The following is a 23,553-nucleotide window of genomic DNA, read 5'->3' on the forward strand; positions in this document are numbered from 1 at the left end:
ACCTGCTAAAGTTGCTGCATTATACACTGATTGAAGCTTCTCCACTTTCAGTGGACTTGGTATCCATCTCTTGTGTCCTAAATAAGCATCCTCCAATTTTATTTACAACCCCTAGATGAAAATCAATCAGAAACACACTCATGAATATTCAAAGTTAATATGACAAAGATACAAACGATGATTCACATTGGAAACCAGATTGAATTTCAGAATTCCCTTTTACTTGGATATTCTAATGACCAATGAAAGCAAAAATAAACCCATCTAAAAAAATTTAAAGAGCCATAATCCAAAATGAAATTTTGCATTACCTTAAGGCTTGAGCACTAGTGCCAAAGCATTTTTTGTCAAAATTTCTTCAATTTTGTAGCAGCAGGTAGGTGTATTACTAGCTGAAAATGAGTTTGACTTAGATGGGTATCTTACCATAATATTGCTGTGTGGTGGTTCTCTCAGCTGTTTGAGTTTCTGATTGTACTACCTGCACAACAATCATTATACATGCTACAATCACCAGGATTCATTAGAGACGATAAAATTTTGAAAATCTCATTTGCGTGCAGTTATCTTCTTATTTAGTAACATTCTTGAAAGTTCTCAAATTTCTTGCAATGTCACCAAATTACTATTTGAGCATGTAACTGTGAAATTTCTCAAAATAGTCATGGATAAAAGGAAAGGATTTAGGATATCCTTCGCAGTTCACTTTCCCCTTCTCTCTAACTTGAATTAATTTTGCCCACTAAATAGCAACAGCTATTTCTCCCCTCTACCTGAGCTACTATAAACAATGAATATACAGCACAATGGAGTCAATCAGCTGATTAATTTTCCCAAGAAAATCAAAAGGGAAAAGAATTTCCTAAATCAGGAAATAATTTTAAAAGAAAATACAAGAGATCAGAGTGTGCTAAATGAGTATCAGTAACGATTAAATCAGAGACCATAGCCACGAAATTAATGTTCAAACAACAGTGCCAATTTGCCATGGAAATTTTGTTCATTAATATATTGTATAATCTTCAAACAAAGCAAACTAACATGAGCAATAATAAAAGAAATTCAAAATTGAGAGTATAATAAGTTAAACAAAGATTCAGACATCTACCTTCAACTGGAAAAATATTAGTTAATCTGCGTCACAAATCTCATGGAACATCAGCCTTATTCAAGCTTTTGCATATGAACACTGGCCTATCCGTCTCTTTAGCTTTCTGGGAAAGAAATTTGACAGCTAAGAATAAGCAATATTATAATCATTAGGTACAAAAAATATGTGTATTAACTATGCATAAAATCGTTGAATGACTTGAACACAATATATATAAAGTGATTTGATAATTTTTTTTTTCAATTAATGCTTACCATTTCCACAAATAATGATTGAATGGTGTTATTAAGGCTGCCTTCCCATTCCCATTCGCATAAATATTTTTTTGAGAAGTTTTGGTATTTCCGTTCCCAATCCATTCCAATTCCATTTATATTTAGGTTCTCCTGTTTGAACTCTCCATAGCTTTGGCGCGCTCAAGACTTCTTGCGCAAAAATCTTCATATTGGGGCATTCTATAATGATCACTTCTTCCAAAGAAGGGAAACTGAAGGTAGAATTACCAGAGCAGAAGCTAGAGAGGCTTGGTAGATTTTGAAGTTCCAAACATTTTAGTTGACCGAAGCAAATCTTCTCTTCTTCATCTTTATCTGCTTCAGTCACTATAATTTCTTGGATCAGTCCACATTCCTCTATCTTCATTTTTCTAAGTCGTTCAAGACTTCTCGCTGTTGAGGAAGATATTAGATTTACTAGACGTTGGCAATTTGATACCTCCAGTGTTTTGAGATTTTGGAAAGAAACTGAGGATGGCACTAAAATTTCCAGTCTGCCACATTCCAGTACTTCTAAAGTCTCCAGATATTGAAAAACTGTGAGTAGTTTAGCGTCCATCAGATGCTTGAGCCTTGGCAGCTTAGACAGCTTTAGTTCTTTCAATTTTACAAGTCCAGCACGTGTTTCCTCGCTAATAATCTCTTCATGAAAAATGATTTCTTCGAAAGAAGCATCACTCAGTGTAGAGTCATTGGAAAAACAGGTTAGCTCAATGCCTTTCAGTCCAGACAAGAAATCAGCTTGAGACCACATATCCTTCATGGTGTTATATTCCACTCTCAATTCTTCTAAACTTGGGATCGCAACCTAATAAATCAAAAAAATAATAATCAATAAGAAAGGATATAGGATGATCAATAAACAAGGATATTAATAAAGACTGACCTTCCCGCCAGAAGAGGCTGCAATGGAAAAAACAAAGTCCCCATTGTGAATTCCTTCTTCATTTCCCTCAGCAATCATGCTTAGATCTTGGTCCTCACAAAATTTTGAAGCTAATAATTCCATGTTTGGACAGCCAACCATATCAATTCTTTTCAAGGATGGGCATTTCAGAAAATCCCTTGCAGAATAAAAACTTGACAAGTTAGGCAAACACTCGAGACTTATGGACTCCATTGATGGAAACATGATCTTATCTTTCACTACTTCCTCGTCTGCTTCTTTTGTGATTATATGTTCCACCAAAATACATCTTTTTAATTCCATATGTTGGAGATTTACAAGACCCGAAGCCATGGACAGAGTAAATATATTAGTCAAGCTGCCACAATTCTGAACTTGCAACAACGTTAGGTTTTAAAGCTCAAAATTCCTTGAGGATCATCGTTCACACATGCCTCAATCTAGGCAAATCAATTAACCTCAATTCATTTGAATAATTCAATAACCCAACATCACCTTCGTCAGCATTTAGCCCTTCCAAATCAAACAGCTCTTCTACAGAATCGCATCTTTCTACAACCAGCTCATTTAGCCAGAACAAGTACTTTAGTAGATTTGAGGATAGGGCATTTGAGAAAAAAGCACAACCGTCCACCACTAACTTTCGTAAGTGCATCAAGTTCTTGAATGGAAATTGGCCATGCCATTTTTCTTTCAGCATAGGAAAGTTGGAGAGCTGCACTTCATCTATCCATTCAAATGCAACCTACAAAATCAAAATATTGCATTATTGGAGAACAACTAACAAGCATATTTAAATAAGTACAATTAACCAAACACATTAGCACTGAGTTCATTAAGGAGAGAAGCAAGATTTGGTAAATACGTACACATTTCATGTAAAGCTGTTCAATGGTGGCATTGAGATTGCCTTCCCAATGCCTTTTTCGAACGTTGTACCAGCCTGCCAATACACCGTGTAACTTGGGCGTGCTTGACACTCCAGCAGTGAAAATCCTCAACTTGGGGCATTTATGAACAGTTAATTGTTCTAATGATGGGAATTTGAAAGTGCAACTGCCCAAGCAGAAGCTTGTGAGGCTCTGTAAATCTTCAAGATATAATGTTTTCATTTTGCTGAAAACAATCTCATCTGTTGATCCAATTCCATCCTCTTGATCACCTCCTACTATTTCGGTCAACATATTGCAGGATTTTACAGTCAATGTCTCAAGTTGTACCATACTTTTGGCTGTGGAAGATGTAACAATATTTATCAATGTGTCGCATCTACATACTTTCAGAGTTTTCAGATTTCGGAAAGACGCAGAGGATGGTGCTAAAAAAATTAAATTTCCGCAAAACTCTATCTCAAGAGTCTGAAGAGACTGAAATAATGGGTTATGCAGTTGGCAATCTGGTTCCCACATATGCTTCAAATCATCAAGATTTTTAAGCTTTAAAGCCCTTATCCGTGGCAATGGAGTGATATCTTCTTGGTCACCGACGAATCCTTCAAATGGAAATAGCTGCTTGAGAGAAGAATCAAGGACTACAAGATTTTGCAGATTGGGAAATCCTGGAAGTAAACTAAACAAAGGAACAAGAGATTTGTTTGGAAAGCAACGCAATTGAAGAACTTTCACTTGGGAAAAGAAGTCAGTTGGAAATTGAGATTGCAGTATGGTTATGGCAGACTTCTTGTCTAATGACAACTCTTCCAAATTGGGAAACATCTGCACATCAATAAATAAAAATTCGAAACCAAGTTGGATTAGGCTTTTTTAAAAAAATTATTACTTTGTAAATCAATAATATTATATCATGTTAATACAATTTATGGATAAACATGTTATTTTTCTATAATTATTTTTGGAATATGAATGATGTGAAAGAGTATTATTGGCTTAGCGTATTATTAGCAGCATGGGAATAATTTTCTTTTATTTTTAAATTTTATTACATTATTTTTTATTATAATGTTGTATCGCAGTTATTCAATTAAATTTTTTTAAGAAAAAAAAAGAAAAAAAAGGGAATTGCAGTTCCCAACTCCAACCAGTTTTCCTTTTCTTTTTTTTTTTTTTAAGAATTGCAGGGAAATATAGTAAATATGGTAAATCGATATAATGAGGGACAAAATTAGATTTCACAAATCAATTGAAATCCTTTTTTATTTTATATTTGTTTTTTTTTCAATTATTATGGTGAGAAATTTAATAAATAATAAATTTTAATTTTTTGACTTAAAAAATTATTTTAAAATACATATAAATAATGTTAAAAATAATAAAATTGTTTGAAGATTAAATTAAATTTTTTTTACAAATTTTTTTAAAACAGAAGCCTTTACAGTTTAGTAAATTCAATGGGACATTATTGATGAAGCTTAGTAGGGAGGAATTACTATACAATTAGCGGGAGTGTTCCCAAAAAATTACAAATTTGTGTAAAAGTTAAAATAAAAATGGAAAAAGTGAAAAAAGAGTGAATACTAAATTTGAATGCCATAAAATTTATCTAAAATTTATTATCGCAGAATAATTAAAAATTAAATAAATATAATTTTTTATTTTACTTTTTATGGGAAAGATATTAATTTATTTTAGTTATGGGAGTTTTCATTTTTTAATAATAAATCTAGTAAATAATTAAATTTTTAACATATGAATTTTTCTATATTTTATAATAATCAGTTTTAATTAATTTTTTTTTTCAAAATAACCTACTTTAAATCCAAATGAAAAATTAGCGTTATATACTTTTTAAATGTAAAAGAAAATTAAATAAAAATAAATTGAATTGAATTATTATATTTTTAACTTTTCAAACACGCTAGATAATTATTTAATAAATAAATATTTAATTTCATTTATATACTTATGGATATGTTCAATTTAGTTTATTTTTATCTTTTTGTCCAAATTAATCTAGATGTTTTAATTTTAACTCAATTTGGCCTAACAATTTTAAGCTTTAAAAGTTAGATTTTTTGATTTAGACCAAAAATCAAAAAGTTTAATTTCTTTATTTTTAGACTAAATTTCTTGATTAAGCTAAAAAAATCAAGAAGCTTGCTCTTGATTTTCTTAATTTTTAGATTAAATTGAGTTTAAATTGAAAATTCTAAATAATTTCAAAAAATAATTTAAAATGGGCGACAATTAAAATCCCAATAAATACCCGGATGAAATTGAACATTAAACCATTTTTGTAACCTTGTAACGTTTGAGAAATGAATAAGCAAAACTAACCTTATGACAAAAAGGTGTTGTAAGGGGAGTATCAAACCCTTCATTGTCTAGCCTTTGCTCTCTCCCTTCATCATTGGTGTTGGGTCTATGTAACCTCACGAGTGTGCCAAAGACATTCTTCATGCTTGGACATTCATATATGCTCAACTTTTTCAATGATAGACATTCCAAATTACTCGATCCTGAATAGAAACTTGAAAATTTAGGCAAACATTCAAGGTCTCACAATTTCAACGACGGAAGTATCATCTTATCGTAGGAAGAAGTTGCTTCCTCTGGTGCCTCCTTTTCTATAATTTCTTCAATTGTGTTACAATTGCTTAACTAATCTCTTCAAGTTGCATAAGGCTGTATTTATCGACCAAGTAAATATATTCTTCAAAGTTTACAATTTTCAACATGGAGCAACCTTAGGTTATTGAATTCTAAAATTCCCGAGAGGATCCTTGTTCCATAAATGTCTCAACATTGGCGATTTGCTAAGTGCAATTTACTTAGTTGGGAAGTAGGTCGGTGTGCCCATTATCAACAGATAGCCCTTCAAATCAAATACTATTTTCTGTTTGAATCACAATATTCTACTTGAAGCTTTTCCAACTTGTTTAGGCGTAGTAGATTGGGTGATGCAATTATATCAAGTGCACATTTATCCACTATAGCGATTGTACATTGTGGAAGAGTCTCCTTGGATTCCACCATGCGGGCGTAGGAATTAGATGCTTGAAAATATGGCGAACCTCCTAATTCCACAAGATAATATTATTCACAAACATGAAATGTAAATAGGGCAAAGGGGAAAACAAATGAACTGACTTCTAATAAACATACAAACATGTTATGCAAGGAATAACATTTATCTGTAGGAAAAAAAGTAGAAGAATAAATTCGCATATTAAATGCATTAGGTGGGTCCTATGGTTGCATTAAGGTTTCCCTCCCAATGTTGTTGATATGCGATTCTATTCCTCGTAACTTTGGTGTGTTTAGAACTCAGAAAAGAAAATCTTCATCTGTGAGCATTCAAAAACTCTAACATTTTTCTAAAGATGGGAAATTGAAGCGTGATTCCTGAGCAAAAGGCGATAAGACTAGGCAGATAAGTAAGTTCCAAAATTTGTAGTTTGCGGAAAGTAATCTCATCCTCTGTATGATCATCTCCATCGCTTGTCACTATTTCTGTCATCTTATCGCAACTACTTACTGTCATTTTGGTTAGTTGCACCATAGTCTTTGTAACATCCTCCCGGTAGCAATTCCGCACAGTCTACTGTTCCGGTGACCGGTGTCGGTCCGGACAGCTAGAACGTCCGGAAAAATATTCAAATCAAAGTGAGGGACCATAATTAACTCAAATATTAATAAGAAAAATTTAGTAAAAATTTTAGAAATAAAATACGGTTAAGTCAAATGAGCCGGTGCCCAAGCGATGGGTAACCAGAGGTAAGTTGCGGTTCATAGCGAGGAGCCCTAGACCCGGGGGAAAAATAATAAAATAATTTTTGGGACTCCACAGAAGGGTTACTGAGGTTCCCATGGCATTAGAATGCCAAGAAAATATATAGAAAAATTTTACAATCAGTGACCAATTTTGACCCGTTAAGCCAAACGGAGGGCATTTTGGTCATTTCGCCTTCAGAGGTGATTTTTGACCGACTTGTCCAGTTGAGTAAATAATTATTATGATCTAAAATGTGAATAAATATTGTTGAAAATTGAATTGAAAATGATTAGAAAAGAAAAGAAAAGAAAAATCCATAAAATGAAATTTATGACATCTTTATGATGTCACTTACAAGTCTCCACCAATTTCATTCAAATAAGCATTATTAAAACACTTAAAAGAGTCAAAATGGACCAAAATAAATCTGCTCTTCTTCTTCTTCTTCAGCCAAAGCGTGAACTCCCCTCTCCCTCCATTGAAGCTCTTGTTTCAAGCTTGATTCCTTCACTTCCCACCATAAAATCTCTTCTTCTTTTCATTAAAATTTGTCCACTCATCTTGGGAGAGCTATTGGCAGCCTAGAAAGTGTAGGAAAGTGAAGTTTAGAGGTGGGAAAAATCAGCCCTAATCAAGGTTAGTGCATTAGACACTTAAAACTTCTTATTTTCATGAATTGTAACTTGTATTGGTGAGAATTTCAACTAAAATGAACAAGAATTATGTGTATACATACTATGAATTTTGGCAGCCAAGGAAAGGAAGAAAAGTGGAGTTGAAGCTTAGAAAATTCTGCCATTAAAGAGGTTAGTGCTTAATTATGCATGTATATCTCTTGTTCCATGTTAAGGACTTAAAAATGAGTATGAAATTGTGGAGTAAATGAATGAAACTTATGGGTATGTATGCTATGGATTTTGGCTGCCCTAAGGAAGGAACAAAGGTGGAGTGTTTTGATGTTTTTAATAGACTTAGAATGAATGAAAGATTATGCTTAAGGTGTATATACACATATATAGTGAATGGAAGTGCTTAATTAGGTGTATGTGTGAATCATAAGGGAAAACTAGGGTTTTGAGAAGTGAAAAATTGAATTGGCTTAGGAAATTGTTAGAGCACATTTTAATGGTCAATTAGTGACCATTTTAGGTATGTTGACCATAATTAGAACTTAAAAATAGAATGGCAAAGTGAAGGTGAAATCTGCCCTAGGGCGACATAGGGACTGAAAATTCAGTCCCTTTGCACTGCCATAACAGGCTGTGTTAGTCCAATTGGTGTTTGGCCAATTGGACATGAAACTAGGCTTATAATGGCACATTTTTGCTGAAGAAACCATGCCCAAAGACCAAAGCAAGAGGACCAAAACTTGGCTAATCCGGACACCCTGCACAGCCCTCTGCAGAATTGACCAAATGAACAGTAACTGTTCATTTGGCCATAACTCGCTGTGGATTTGGTCAATTGACCTGAAATTTTTACAGCAACAAGTTAAGACATAGACAAACAACTTTCATGAAGGAACCTACCCCAAATTATGGCCAGAACCTAACCCAAATGGCAATGGCAGCCACTGTTCAAACCTGCAACTCTGCAGATGTTGATTTGAGCAGCCATGTTTGGATGACTATAACTCTCTCTAGAAAACTCGGATTTAGGCGATTCTTGAACCGATGGAAACCTAAGACATAGTAGAACATTTCATATGAAGAAAGTTAGACCAAATTATGAACTTAACTTGGTCAAATTACTGACCAAAGTTGGACCAGAAATCTGCCAGACCCAAAAATGCAGCATGAACAGTGCACGTGAACAGTAAACTTATTTTAGCCATAACTTGAGCTACAAAACTCCAAATGGAGTGATTCAAAAAAAGAAATTCAACTAGACAAAATAAGGAACAACTTTCATGTTTTACATTTCTTCAAATTCCCACAGTAACAGGGTCCAATGGAATAGTGAAGTTGACTTACCAAAACTGAAAATTCTGCTTGTGTTGGTTTACACTTTGAAATGGTATTAACACTTAATGCCAACAAGTTTTAAACACAAAATGTGGTATGTTGGGAGTGCCAAAGTCAATGTACATATTTTCTATCCAAAAGTCAACATTTTTGTTGACCAATGAGGTGAATAGTGACACCCAACCCAACAATTGGCAATTGTGCCAAAATGACCTAATCTTTGAGAAAGTGACCAAAACCAACAAGTTTTAAATGCAAAATGTGGTACATTGGGAGTGTTAAAACCAATGCACCTATGTTCTATGCAAAAGTCAACTTTTTAGTTGACTAATGAAATGAATAGTGACATGAAAACTTGAAATTCAAAAATTGTGAAACTTAAAAATGCAAAATGCCCTAGTAGGCCTAATGTGATTGGTTTGGATAGTTTGGCATGCCAATAGGGTATTGTGATAGCGATCTTGCGAAAGGAAAGGCTTTATGCGTATTCATGGCTTTATGCGTATTCATGGCTTTTATGCCGTATTCATGGCTTTATGCCAATTATGTGATATCATGGCTTTTAGCCATCGCGATTACATCGTGGTTGGCGTTGCGTCCCATGGTATGGCCCGAGCACGCGGTGTCGGTGCCAGCGACCCGTTATCGATCGATGCGTCCAGTATAGGTTACTTGGGCATGGAAAAATATAACTGTAATTGAACTGATTGTTAAAGAAAATACGAAACTAAATATCAGGAATGATTACGATAAAATACAAAGAAACTTAAAATTCATGAAGAAGTTAATATCATAAAATGTAATTAGCCCTCGACTAAACACTAAGTTGGTAATTGTTCAGATCTTATGAACACAATGGCTAAGAAATTATGATTTTTATTTGCATATTATTTCTTTCTATTTTATTATTTGCACCACTAAGCTTTATGCTTAGCGCGTCGCTTTTGCAACGCGTAGAGTGAAAGATTGACAGTGCCGTAGACCACAGTTGGTAAGGCGGTTCCACGATTCTGCATAGTGCATGTCACCTCCTTTGTCGTGATGCATTGGTAGGACGCTAGATGTCATTTTGGGTATTTTGTAATTGATTTTATTTTCTCATATGTATTTGAACTTATGTAATATATTTTGATATTCATGTAAATAATGAAAATTGTGGTTGTAAATGAAAAAAAAGAATGTTTATCTATGATATATGCATAGTATCATATGAGATGGATGAATGATTGAGAAATGAATGGTTGACAAATGTTGAGAACTGAAATTGAGAAATATTGATGAGATTTTGATATTGGAGTTTGGAAATGATTGAATGTGAATATTGGAAGTGTTTTCACGAGTTCAGAAGAGCAGTTTTCTCCATTTTTAGCCGGTACTCTGCCGAATTTTCTTTAAAATTCTCGGAACCTCAAATAAATTATAATTTCGATAAATGGCTTAAATAAATTATATTTCACAAGTTATATTCAAAAGGAAGAATAAAAAGGACTTAAGATAAAATAGAGTGCTCGGCACCTTGAGTGGCATAACTTGCTCGGCTACACTGTAGTCGGGTAAGTGTCACATTTAGTGATATCGAGCACGGTTTAGGCGTTCAGGCCTAGATTGAGTCCATACCATGCATTGCATTTGTAAAGTCGAGGTGACACTACGCAGATCTGTTTGTCTTTGTTAAATAGGATATGGACCCTTCATCGCGGAGGCGGTGGAAGAAGAAGTAGTAAGTCATATCCAGTGGGAGTGATATTGGAAATCGGGAGATCTGCTCCACGGTCAAGAGGTGCTGTACAAACCCATGAGCCTTGTTTGAGCGGATATTTGGATTCTTTCGACCAGATGGTGAGGTTGTTCCACCATTGTCTCGTGAAAATCACCTCTAGGAAAAATTAGGAAGTATGGGTGTAGATTTCAATGGTGAAAGGAAGGCGATTACTGCGGCTAAGTATTGGTTAGAAAGGGTGAAAGAGTCTGCGGCGGCTCCATTGCACACCAGAACAGAGTTTGGAGTGTGCAGTTTCGTTGTTACAAGAAGCTGCATATCGATGGTGGGATGTCGTAACCAAGGTAGTGCCACCAACAGACATAACTTGGAAATTCTTTCTGATAGAGTTCAGAAAGAAATATATTAAGTGTGTTCACGAAGAGGAGCAGAAGAGGAGTGGTGATCGACAAAGAGGAAATTTGGACAATCTAGTAATAAGAGGCCGAGAGAAACGATCAAGTCGGACATCGATCAAAGTAGGAGATCTAGACCTAGGCCTATACCGGAAGAGATCAACCGAAACACTAATAGTGAGTGCGCGAGATTAGCAAGAAAATGTGGCCATTGTAACAAGTGGCATAAAGGTGAATGTAGGGATTATTGGAGCTGTTATAGATGTGGGGCCATATACCATCGTCTGAAAGATGGTCCTAAGAGGAATTTACCACGGACCCAAACAGAGGTCGTGGAAGGACCAAATACAATAGTAACACCACTTCCAAATGTCACCAAGCCAGAGAGGAGCAAGAAGCCCCAAATGTGAATTTGAGGTAAAGTATCCTTCCTTACGATATGCCTAAGTGTATAATGATAAATTCAAAAAAAAAAAAAACTAAATAGTACCATATATATAAAAGAAGTAGACAGAGGAGCAATAGAAAGGTAAAAGAATTGTTTTAGATACCTACACCCGTAAATTTGAGGGCGAAATTTTTATAAGAGGAAAGAGTTGTAACATCCTCCGTAGCAATTCCACATCTCATTCGGTGGCGATGTCGGTCGGACGACTAAACGTCGGAAAAATATTCAAATCAAAGTGAGGACCATAATTAACTCAAATATTAATAAGAAAAATTTAGTAAAAATTTTAGAAATAAAATACGGTTAAGTCAAATGGCCAGGTGCCCAAGCGATGGGTAACGAGGTAAGTTGCGGTTCTACTTGAGAGCCCTAGACAGGGAAAAATTATAAAATAATTTTTGGGACTCCAGAGAAGGGTTACTGAGGTTCCCATGGCATTAGAATGCCAAGAAAATATTTAGAAAAATTTTTCAATCAGTGCGACCAATTTTGACCGTTAAGCCAAGCGGAGGGCATTTTGGTCATTTCGCCTTGAGGTGATTTTTGGCCGACTTGTCCAGTTGAGTAAATAATTAATATGACATAAAATGTGAATAAATATTGTTGAAAATTGAATTGAAAATGATTAGAAAAGAAAAGAAAAGAAAAATCCATAAAAAGCAATTTATGACATCTTTATGATGTCACTTACAAGTCTCCACCAATTGCATTCAAATAAGCATTATTAAAACACTTAAAAGAGTCAAAATGGACCAAAATAAATCTGCTCTTCTTCTTCTTCTTCAGCCAAAGCGTGAACTCCCCTCTCCCTCCATTGAAGCTCTTGTTTCAAGCTTGATTCCCTTCACTTCCCACCATAAAATCTCTTCTTCTTTTCATTAAAATTTGTCCACTCATCTTGGGAGAGCTATTGGCAGCCTAGAAAGTGTAGGAAAGTGAAGTTTAGAGGTGGGAAAAATCAGCCCTAATCAAGGTTAGTGCATTAGACACTTAAAACTTCTTATTTTCATGAATTGTAACTTGTATTGGTGAGAATTTCAACTAAAATGAACAAGAATTATGTGTATACATACTATGAATTTTTGGCAGCCAAGGAAAGGAAGAAAAGTGGAGTTGAAGCTTAGAAAATTCTGCCATTAAAGAGGTTAGTGCTTAATTATGCATGTATATCTCTTGTTCCATGTTAAGGACTTAAAAATGAGTATGAAATTGTGGAGTAAATGAATGAAACTTATGGGTATGTATGCTATGGATTTTGGCTGCCCTAAGGAAGGAACAAAGGTGGAGTGTTTTGATGGTTTTAATAGACTTAGAATGAATTAAAGATTATGCTTAAGGTGTATATACACATATATAGTGAATGGAAGTGCTTAATTAGGTGTATGTGTGAATCATAAGGAAAACTAGGGTTTGGAAAAGTGAAAAATTGAATTGGCTTAGGAAATTGTTAGAGCACATTTTAATGGTCAATTAGTGACCATTTTAGGTATGTTGACCATAATTAGAACTTAAAAATAGAATGGCAAAGTGAAAGTGCAATCTGCCTAGGGGCGACATAGGGGTGAAAATTCAGTCCCTTTGCACTGCCATAACTTGGGCTGTGTTAGTCCAATTGGTGTTTGGCCAATTGGACATGAAACTAGGCTTATAATGGCACATTTTTGCTGAAGAAACCATGCCCAAAAGACCAAAGCAAGAGGACCAAAACTTGGCCCCAATCCGGACACCACTGCACGACCCTCTGTAGAATTGACCAAATGAACAGTAACTGTTCATTTGGCCATAACTCGCTGTGGATTTGGTCAATTGACCTGAAAGTTTTACAGCAACAAGTTAAGACATAGACAAACAACTTTCATGAAGGAACCTACCCCAAATTATGGCCAGAACCTAACCCAAATGGCAATGGCAGCCACTGTTCAAACCTGCAACTCTGCAGATGTTGATTTGAGCAGCCATGTTTGGATGACTATAATTCTCTCTAGAAAACTCGGATTTAGGCGATTCTTGAACCGATGGAAACCTAAGACATAGTAGAACATTTCATATGAAGAAAGTTAGACCAAATTATGAACTTAACTTGGTCAAATTACTGACCAAAGTTGGACGAAATCTGCGGACCAAAAATGCAGCATGAGCGATTGCGTGAACAGTAAACTTATTTTGGCCATAACTTGAGCTACAAAACTCCAAATGGAGTGATTCAAAAAAAGAAATTCAACTAGACAAAATAAGGAACAACTTTCATGTTTTACATTTCTTCAAATTCCCACAGTAACAGGGTCAATGGAATAGTGAAGTTGACTTACCAAACTGAAAATTCTGCTTGTGTTGGTTTACACTTTGAAATGGTATTAACACTTAATGCCAACAAGTTTTAAACACAAAATGTGGTATGTGGGGAGTGCCAAAGTCAATGTACATATTTTCTATCCAAAAGTCAACATTTTTGTTGACCAATGAGTGAATAGTGACACCAAAACCAAAAATTGGCAATTTTGCCAAAATGACCTAAGCTTTGAGAAAGTGACCAAAACCAACAATTTTTAAATGCAAAATGTGGTACATTGGGAGTGTTAAAACCAATGCACCTATGTTCTATGCAAAAGTCAACTTTTTAGTTGACTAATGAAATGAATAGTGACATGAAAACTTGAAATTCAAAAATTGTGAAACTTAAAAATGCAAAATGCCCTAGTAGGCCTAATGTGATTGGTTTGGATAGTTTGGCATGCCAATAGGGTATTGTGATAGCAGTACTGCGAAAGGAAAGGCTTTATACGTATTCATGGCTTTATGCGTATTCATGGCTTTTATGCCCGTATTCATGGCTTTTATGCCAATTATGTGATATCATGGCTTTTTAGCCATCACGATTACATCGTGGTTGGCGTTCTGCGTCCCATGGTATATGGCGGCCCGAGGCACCGCGGTGTCGGTGCCAACGACCGTTATCGATCGATCGTCGATATAGGTTACTTGGGCATGGAAAAGTATAAGCGTAATTGAACGATTGTTAAAGAAAATCGAAAACTAAATAACAGGAATGATTACCATAAAATACAAAGAAAATTAAAACTCATGAATAAGTTAATATCATAAAACGTAATTAGCCCTCGACTAAACATTAAGTTGGTAATTATTCAGTTCTTATGAACACAATGTCTAAGAAATTATGCTTTTTATATTCATATTATTACTTTCTATTTTATTATTTTCACCACTAAGCTTTATGCTTAGCGCATTCGCTTTTGCAGCGCGTAGGTGAAGATTGGAATGAGCACCGAGACCACAGTTCGGTAAGGCGGTTCACGATTCTGCATAGTTTACGTGTCACCTCACTTGTCGTGATGCATTGGTAGGACGCTAGATGTCATTTTGGGTATTTTGTAATTGATTTTATTTTCTCATATGTATTTGAACTTATGTAATATATTTTGATATTCATGTAAATAATGAAAAGTGTGGTTGTAAATGAAAAAGTGAATGTTTATCTATGATATATGCATGGTATCATATGAGATGGATGAATGATTGAGAAATGAATGGTTGACAAATGTTGAGAACTGAAATTGAGAAATATTGATGAGATTTTGATATTGGAGTTTGGAAATGATTGAATGTGAATATTGGAAGTGTTTTTCACGAGTTCAAGAGCAGTTTTCTCCATTTTTAGCGGTACTCATGGATTTTCTTTAAAATTCTCGGAACCTCAAATAAATTATAATTTCGATAAATGGCTTAAATAAATTATATTTCACAAGTTATATTCAAAAGGAAGAATAAAAATGAATTAAGATAACATAGAGTGCTCGGCACACTGAGTGGCATAACTTGCTCGGCTACACTGTAGTCGGGTAAGGGGTGTCACAGTCTTAGCAGTAGACACTGTTATCAAGTTTACCAATCCTTCACAGTCACTCACTTCAAGAGTTGCTAAATTTAGGAAAGATGATGACGATGGTACTATGTTGGTCAAGCATTACAGCTATTTACACTCGAGTCTCAAGATCTTTGAAAAAGCGGTTTCAGTCTGGAGTCTTCGTCCCATATCTGCTTCAAATTATCAACAACGAATAGCTCTAAATTTCTCACCGGTGTAAATCCTTCACATGAGAACAACTCTTCTAAATTACTAGATTCTACAACAATTGTTTCCACATAATGCACTGTTTTAAGGAAACCAATGAGAAAAAGTTGTGATCTGTTTTGCAAGTTGCTCAAAGTAAGAACTTTGAGTTTAGAAAAGTGCTGAAATGAAAATTGACCATTTTGTATCGCGATCAAATCCTTGTTCTCTAAAGTCAATTCCTCCAAGTTGGGACTCATCTGAGGAGAAGAAATAGATTGTTAAACCAATGAATTTTGGTTTACTGATACATACTTGAGTTGCTTTAAAAACCATAAATCTTAAATTACAACTCTAATTGAAACTTAATAATAAAAAAAAAAAGAAATAATTAAGTAGTCAATAATTAAAATAATGATGAAATGTCTAAATACATGTGAAATGATAAAAGTATCCTCCATTAACAAAAAAAATTAAGATAATTATATTTTCCTAGAAAAAATCCTTTTACAAGAAATTTAAAAAAAAATTCAAAATTTATTTACCAAGCAAATTTTTTCCAAGACAAAATATTTCAATTTTTTTTCCTAAATAAAAAAAAAAAGCATTTATCACAGAATAAAAATTTTCCAAGAAATTTTCTTTTAAAAATTTATGCATAGTTGAAAGAAGGCAAAAAATGTCTTTTTCTTCTACTTGAACAACAAAATACCTTTCTTGTTTTTTCTATATAGAAAAGTGTCATCTACAAAATGGAGTGGGTTCTCTATTATTAAATTATCAAGGAATAACTAATTCGGTTTTAAAAAACAATGAACATATAACTAATTGTCATTTATAGCTCTCGTTAGTTCCGAAACTTTTATGATAATTTTATATTATTTAATGTTTTTTCAGTAATATCAAAATATTAAAGATATTTTGATTATTTCGTAAGTTTATCTTCATTTCTATTATAAATGATTATTTAAAGATAATAATAAAAAATGATATAAATTAAGATAAAAACTATTTTATAAACACATAATTTAAATATATATTAAAATAAAATTAGTATATAATTTAAGTCAAATTAAATTAGGATTGATTAAAACTCTTTTTATAAACATATTATTTAAATAAAAATGAAAATAGAATGGTAATAAATTAACATATTGATAAAATATTATTAATTAGATTTCATTTTGATTTTTAAATTAAATATTAATGCGGAGCAATTTCCTATTAAATATTAATAAAATATTTCTCCTAATGTGAATGTAATTAAAAAGTAGGAGCAATTTCTGAAATTTATTTTATAGAAATGGAAAAGAGAATTTGAGGGAAAAAAATTCAACTAAGGTGTTACAAAGAAAGAGGAGGAAAGGATATTACCTTGTCCAGCAATAGAAGGGGCTGTTGAATTGGAATGTTGTGTACTTCTTCCCAACCAAATTTCATTACTTTGCGACAATTACGAACATTCAAACTTTTCAATTTTTGCCACTCAGAAATCTGTGTCCCTGGGTAGAAACTCCTCAGTTCTGATAGTTCAATAAGTGTAAGGGAGGTTAATTGAGGGAACTTAAAACAGTAATAAGGGGCTGGTTCCACATCTTCTGGCTTTGCAACAATCTCCTCAACCCCACATTCTATTATTGAAAGCTTTTCAAGTTGCAAAAGACCCTCGGCTACGGAGGCTGGAAAGAGATTTTTTAGAACATCACAATTTGCAACTTCAACTGATTTCAAATTTTGAAAAGTGAAAACTCCTTGTGGATCCTTCCTCCACACATGCTTCAACGATGGCAGACTGTCTATAGATAATTTTCTCAGCTCAAATGCTTCAATAACATTGAACCCTTCAAGTTGATATATCTCTTGCAAAGAATTACAATATCGTACATTCAACTCCTCTAATCTTTGGAATCTTTCTAAGACATTTGATGGAAAAACAGTCATCAATTTCGAGCAATAAGAAATTTTCAATGATTTTAGTTTACAGAAGGAATCAGCCGCAAATTGGCTGTGCCATACACTTTTCATGTCATTCATTTCCCGGAGATTCAAATTCTCCAAGTTAGAGAAAGCAACCTGAAATGCAAAATTAAAGACACTTAACGTAATCATAAGCAAATTAAAAGTGAGACAAAAATGTAATCAATCCAGTTGATTTATTCAATCTCTTCCTCTTCATTAAAAATAACATTTAAAATTAAATTTTCGTAAATAAATGACAAAAATATTTAGATAAAAGATTATACATGACAAAAATATTTAGATAAAAGGGAAGGATTTGTAAAATCCCTATACAATTATCATTATGACAAATTAATTAATTAGGATGAAATGAAAACTTGAAAATAAAATATGAAAATGTAAGAGTTTTTGGAGCAGAGAAGGTTGATTCCATAACAGACACACACCTGTCTTAAAAATGATTTAATAATATTACTTAAAAATTTTATTATATGACAAAGCTTATTTAAATATTTTCAATTTTAATGATTAAAATCTTATTTCATAAACAAATAATAATTATCTATCTTAAGTTTACAATTTTATATATTATGAAATTTTGCTCATCATATTTTGTATCTGTAAAAATTAAATTTTTAATTAAATTTTAGGTTATATTAAAAAGGATGAATTATTATTTGAAAATTATATTAATAAATATATATATTTAAATAATTATTCAATAAAATATTATTTATAATATTTAGAAATTTAATTTTAAAATATTTCTTATATATATATATATTTAAAATTTAAGAATTTTATTAATAATTTTTCAACAAGCGTCACGTTTATTTATATTTTTTTTATATGTAATTTAATTTAAAAAAATAATAAAAAATTATTTACTAATCAATTTATTTTATTTACTAATAGTTAAAATAAAATTATAATAAATTAAAAATTTTTCCATAAAGAAAATAAAATATAAAAATATATATTAAATTATTTTATTGAAATAAAATAGTAAATTATCTGTACAATAACCAGTTAACTTTAATAATGAAGACTCACACCTTACGAATGCAATTAGCAAAATTTTGGATTGGAAAAGCTTTAAGATGTCCATGTAAGCATCAATTTATGTAGAGAGAGAGAGAGAGTGGTAAAAATAATCACCATTTCATTGAAGAGAGATTGGATTTCAGTATTGTGGTTCGTCTCTGTGTAAACTTGTTTTGCCATCATGTCTGTATGTGGAACACTGGGGACCAAACACATCAATGCACCGCATCCCAATATGTCCAAGTCTCTAAGAGATTGAAATTCAATTTGATAGCCACTGCAGAATCTAATCAAGTATGGAAGACGCCAAAGCTTCAGCGCATCCAATTTAGGGAAGATTATCTTATTCACCCTCTCATCTTCTTCTTCTATAATTTCCTCTGTCAGTATTATCTCTTCCAAGGAACTACAATCCTCAATACGAAGTGTTTTGAGCTGCAAAAGACTTTTAACAATTGAAGTTGAAAATAAATACTTCAAATTGTCGCATCTCGTCACAGTCAAGCTTTTTAAGTTTGAATAAGTTGCGGAAAGTTGGTCGTGCCATATCTTTTCACAAGTAACTGAGACTAGTAGAAGAACCTCCAAGTTGGGGAAAGAAACCTGCAGAGATAAAACCTTTGTTTCAAGCACTGCTCTAATAATTTTCTATTAAAATAAATTAAATAATAAAAAAGCATGCAGATAATGTCAAAAGATTAGTGCATGACATACCATTCTGTTGAAAAGTGATGATTCCTCTGACACAAATTCCTCAAATGCTGGCTCATCAGCAGTCAATATTTGCTTGTGTCTCGATTCAATTCCTGGAGGCGCCTTCTTCATTTTGCTGCGAAAGCTTCTAAGATGTGGTAGACCATCCAGCGTCAAGGAGCGTAACTGATTGAACTCAACCACTTCTTCATTGCTGTCTTCATCATCTACAACAATAGCTTCCATGTTGGGACAAAAGCGCACTTCCATTACTCGTAGCTGCAAAAGACATCTGGCAGTAGATAATGAGAAGAGATTCGTCAATCTGTCGCAATTCCATACTTTTAAAATTCCTAATTTATTAAAAGATCCTGCAGCGAGTTGACCATGACAAATCTTCTCCAGATTCATTAAATTTTCCAAAATTAAGGACTCTAGAATGGGAAAGGCATCACATGCAGCCCACTTTGTCGAATTGATGATATGTTGAATGACGGTATTGTTCTGGACATGGAGATGCTTCAATTGCGGAAAGCCGTCCCCATCAATATCATACAACACATTCTCAGCCCCTCTCACTTCATCTAAATATAAATCTTCAGTCTCCCTCAACAACACTTTGACCCCATACTCTGAATGAATGCTTGTCTTGAGCTTAAGTTTCAGCATTCTGGAGGTTTCATAATTCCCATTCCAGTCCCATCCATCCCCTATGAGTATTCTATAGCTTTGCAACCCATTAGAAAATAGGCGTTTTGGTAATATCTTGGCATCCAGTATCTGTATTTCCAAAGTCATCAAGTGAGACAAGTATTCCAACTCAGCAAGGCTTGCATTGCCTTGATTTCTAATCCCATCGGCCTCCCACTGATCAAAGCTGTTACTCATATACAGTGCTTCTAGCAGGGACAGCTTTGATAAGGCACTTGCAGGAATCATTTTGAGTTTGGAACAATCGCTCACATCTAACAATTTTAGTCGAGTCAGTTCCTCTATTTGTCTGGGCAACTCAACAATGTAGGAGTTTGCAAAACTAAGGACTCGTAGTTGCTTCAAGTCTCCGATGATAGCTATGTCATCCAGTTGGCATCGATGCAAGCAAAGGGTATGAATGTTGGATAGGAAAGCAAGTGAAGAAGGAAGGGACACAAAATGCATCCCAGTAAAATCCACTACTTCGAGGTTTCTAATCCCCTTGAAAAATAGGTCTGGGATTCCCAAAGAAAGAACTTCAGTGAAAAGTAATAGTAGCTCTGCTTTTGGGCACTCCCACCCTTCAGGGAGATCTTCAATATCACAATAAGGCAGAGAAATTCTGGCGGAATCCTTGTTTGGCCATTTCATCAACTCACTGCCGCTTCTTGTACCTATAAACGCATGTTGCTCTCTAGATGCAATCAATAAAGCAGTGTCTCGAACAACATCATGCATTTTCACAAATCCATACTTATCACCATCTATCAATAAGCATTTTGCTTTGAGGGTATCAATCAAAGTATAAACTTTGTTTCTTGCTTCTTTGACAGTAGAAATGTGCTTGAATAAACTTAGACCCATGACGTATTTCAGCAAGGACCGGATTGGAATATTAGATAGTCCTAACAGACCACAAAGTAAGAAAAACGACTTGACTTCATTACCAGGCAAATCATTGTAGCTTGACTCCAGAACCGAGTGTACTTTTGCATATATTTCTTCATTGTCAAACACAGATAGCTGCTTCAGCTTATCATTCCATGCGTATGACTCTCTATTTCGCAAGTCTGTCGCCACTGTGAGTAATAGAAGAGGCAATCCTGCACATTTTTTAGCAACTTCCGTGGCTATGGGAGGCAATTCTGAATCTTTAGCATCTGCCAGAGTCATTTCAAACAGACTCCACGCCTCTTCGTCCTGTAGAACGTCAAGGTGGAAAACAACTTGTGTGCCCATCTGAGACAGTACATGTTTGTCCCTTGAGGTTAGCAGTATTTTGCATCCTTTGCAGTCATCCCCGATGGGAATTCCTACTGCTTTTAAATCAAGTTGTTTCCAAATATCATCTAGAATTATAAGTACCTTCTTCTCTTTCTTCAGCCTCTCATATAGTCGATTAGCTCTTCCAGGTATTCCCTCCACATCAAATGTCAGGCCCAGGACATCAGCTACCTCCGATTGAATTCTTCGGAGTTCTGGTGTTTGATTCACTGCAACCATAACCACCTCGTCGAATAGCTTCTCTTCTAGAGCTTGCCTGTGGACCTCTTTTGCTAGGGTGGTCTTCCCCACACCTCCCATTCCATGAACTCCAATCTTGTTAAGATTAGGATCTCTCAGAGCATCCATAACTTGCTTCAAGAACAAAACTCTTGAATTCAAGGCCTCACGATGATATACTGATGAGGCAACTATCTGCAGTATACGGGGACGAAAGGAAATCGGATCATGGTCGCCTTCATTCACAAGCTTATCAATTGCCAACGCTTTCTTCTCTGCTTTCTTGCTAAGAAGGTAGCGCGTCTTCAAATCAGGACATAATCCAACGAAACACCTCTTTTTCGCTTGTTCTTCGCCTTGGATAAATTCATCAGCTTCTTCAATAGCTTTGCCCGCTTCGATCAGCCACTTGTCGACACTTTCGTATATCTCTTCCCCTTTTCTTTTAGCCTCATCAACGGATTGCTGCAACTTGAGTCTTTTGTTCATCAACTGCTCAGCCTCATGATGAAGTGTCTCAAACTTGCTCTTGTAGGTGAAAGGATGACTCATATGTCGTTTGATTGGACCAACAATATATTCATTGATGGGTTCTTTAATTAGCTGTGTGACGATGGAAACAAAGATATTTAGAACCATTTTTTTTTTTTTCTATTTTTCCTTTTTCAACCTGAAATCTCAGATCAAAAGCAAACTAGAACAAGAAATGAGAGTCAACAATAACAACAACAAAGGACCGCTGAAATCAAATGGCACGGAAAAAAAAAAAAAAAAAACAGTCGCAAAAGAGTTTGAGAGTCGAATGAAAACAGGAAACAGAGAATTAACAGAGAAATGAAGAAAACTGAGAGAGGAATGAGCGCTGGCTATGGATGAGTAAAGAGAGTGAAGCGAAGGTAAGGTAGGAGTTGACGACTGATGACTTGATTGCAAAAGACAAAGGAAAGGGAAGGGATTATAATTTTTAATCCAATTAAATCGAATTTTAATTTATTGTATAAATTACTCATTTTCCTTTAATTTAAAAATTATTTTAATTTTTTTTTTAAAAAAACTATTTTAATTTTATTCCTTAATTTAATTTTAACCAGAATTGTGTAGAGTCGATTGTTTCCAATTTCATTAGACGATTTTACTTTTTGTCCTTATAGACCGCAACCCAACTTTACGCAATTCAATTTTTCAAGATGCGCTTGACAACCGCGATACTGTCAGATTTTTTTTTTTTTTTACATTTATTATTTTAATATAATTAATAAATAAAAAATATTTATATTAAAAATATATCAAATTCTATTTTATAATAATATAAAATATTATTTATATTTTATAAATAAAATTATAATTTATAAAATAATTATGAATATTTAATGTTATCTTTTATTTTTAACATTTCCCTTGAGTAAGATATTATAGTTATTTTATTTTATTAATATTTTATTTTAATATTAATATTATTATTTTAATATTGATAATATTATTTTTATTAATATTTTGATATTAAAAATATATAATTATTTTTATTTTTTTAAAAGAAATATAATAATATTAAAATTTTAAATAATCAAACTGTAATCAAATGCACTTAAAACCAAATCAAAAATTAAAATTAAAATTTAGTTTCTTTTTTAGTTCTAAAAAATAAAAGAATTATTAATTTCATTGAAATGAACTAAAACTAAAACTACATGCCCTTATTATTTCGGAGCTATTTTAAATATTTGATAATAGTGATTGTGGTTTGATTTTAGAAAAATAATAATTTGAAATTATTTTTGAAAAAAATTTTAATATTATTAAAATAATAATTTAAAATTTGTATTATTAATTAAAATTTTATAATGAAAATATTTTAAAATAAAATAAAAAAATTATAAATATTTTTGGAATAATTTTCAAAAAAAAAGGGTGGCATTTCATATTGGGACTGCAAAAGTTTCTTTTTTTTAATATTATAATTCGTTGTAATAAATATTTATAAGGAGCTTCAATATATATACTAATTCTTTTGCACTCCTTTCTCCTATTCTCTCTCTTTTCCTCTTTTCTTTTTCCATTTTATTTTAAACTCTCTCTCTCTCTCTCTCTCTCTCTCTCTCTC

General features: G+C 33.4%; 4 protein-coding genes across 4 annotated transcripts; all 4 read right to left on the reverse strand.

Moving 5' to 3' along the window:
- Nucleotides 1-410: 410 nt before the first annotated feature.
- On the reverse strand, nucleotides 411-2,062 carry LOC131182325 (uncharacterized). Its single transcript, XM_058151423.1, has 2 exons — nucleotides 1,615-2,062; nucleotides 411-481 (listed from the first exon to the last, which is right to left on the reverse strand). The coding sequence occupies exons 1-2, from the start codon at nucleotides 1,943-1,945 to the stop codon at nucleotides 453-455; spliced, it is 360 nt and encodes a 119-aa protein (XP_058007406.1). The 5' UTR covers nucleotides 1,946-2,062; the 3' UTR covers nucleotides 411-452.
- Nucleotides 1,945-2,697, reverse strand: LOC131182092 (uncharacterized). The gene is made up of 3 exons (XM_058150729.1): nucleotides 2,273-2,697; nucleotides 2,008-2,194; nucleotides 1,945-1,958 (listed from the first exon to the last, which is right to left on the reverse strand). The coding sequence occupies exons 1-3, from the start codon at nucleotides 2,624-2,626 to the stop codon at nucleotides 1,945-1,947; spliced, it is 555 nt and encodes a 184-aa protein (XP_058006712.1). The 5' UTR covers nucleotides 2,627-2,697.
- Nucleotides 2,698-2,702: 5 nt separating this feature from the next.
- Nucleotides 2,703-5,743, reverse strand: LOC110653609 (uncharacterized). Its single transcript, XM_058151422.1, has 3 exons — nucleotides 5,527-5,743; nucleotides 3,163-4,008; nucleotides 2,703-3,038 (listed from the first exon to the last, which is right to left on the reverse strand). The coding sequence occupies exons 1-3, from the start codon at nucleotides 5,647-5,649 to the stop codon at nucleotides 2,718-2,720; spliced, it is 1,290 nt and encodes a 429-aa protein (XP_058007405.1). The 5' UTR covers nucleotides 5,650-5,743; the 3' UTR covers nucleotides 2,703-2,717.
- An 11,303-nt stretch (nucleotides 5,744-17,046) lies between these two features.
- LOC110653606 (disease resistance protein At4g27190-like) lies at nucleotides 17,047-22,004 on the reverse strand. The gene is made up of 4 exons (XM_058150730.1): nucleotides 19,278-22,004; nucleotides 18,678-19,166; nucleotides 17,125-17,633; nucleotides 17,047-17,083 (listed from the first exon to the last, which is right to left on the reverse strand). Exons 1-4 carry the CDS (start codon nucleotides 22,002-22,004, stop codon nucleotides 17,047-17,049), a joined length of 3,762 nt encoding a protein of 1,253 aa, XP_058006713.1.
- Nucleotides 22,005-23,553: the final 1,549 nt, after the last annotated feature.

Source organism: Hevea brasiliensis, chromosome 8 (genome assembly GCF_030052815.1).
Source record: "Hevea brasiliensis isolate MT/VB/25A 57/8 chromosome 8, ASM3005281v1, whole genome shotgun sequence".
NCBI classification, from domain to species: domain Eukaryota; kingdom Viridiplantae; phylum Streptophyta; class Magnoliopsida; order Malpighiales; family Euphorbiaceae; genus Hevea; species Hevea brasiliensis.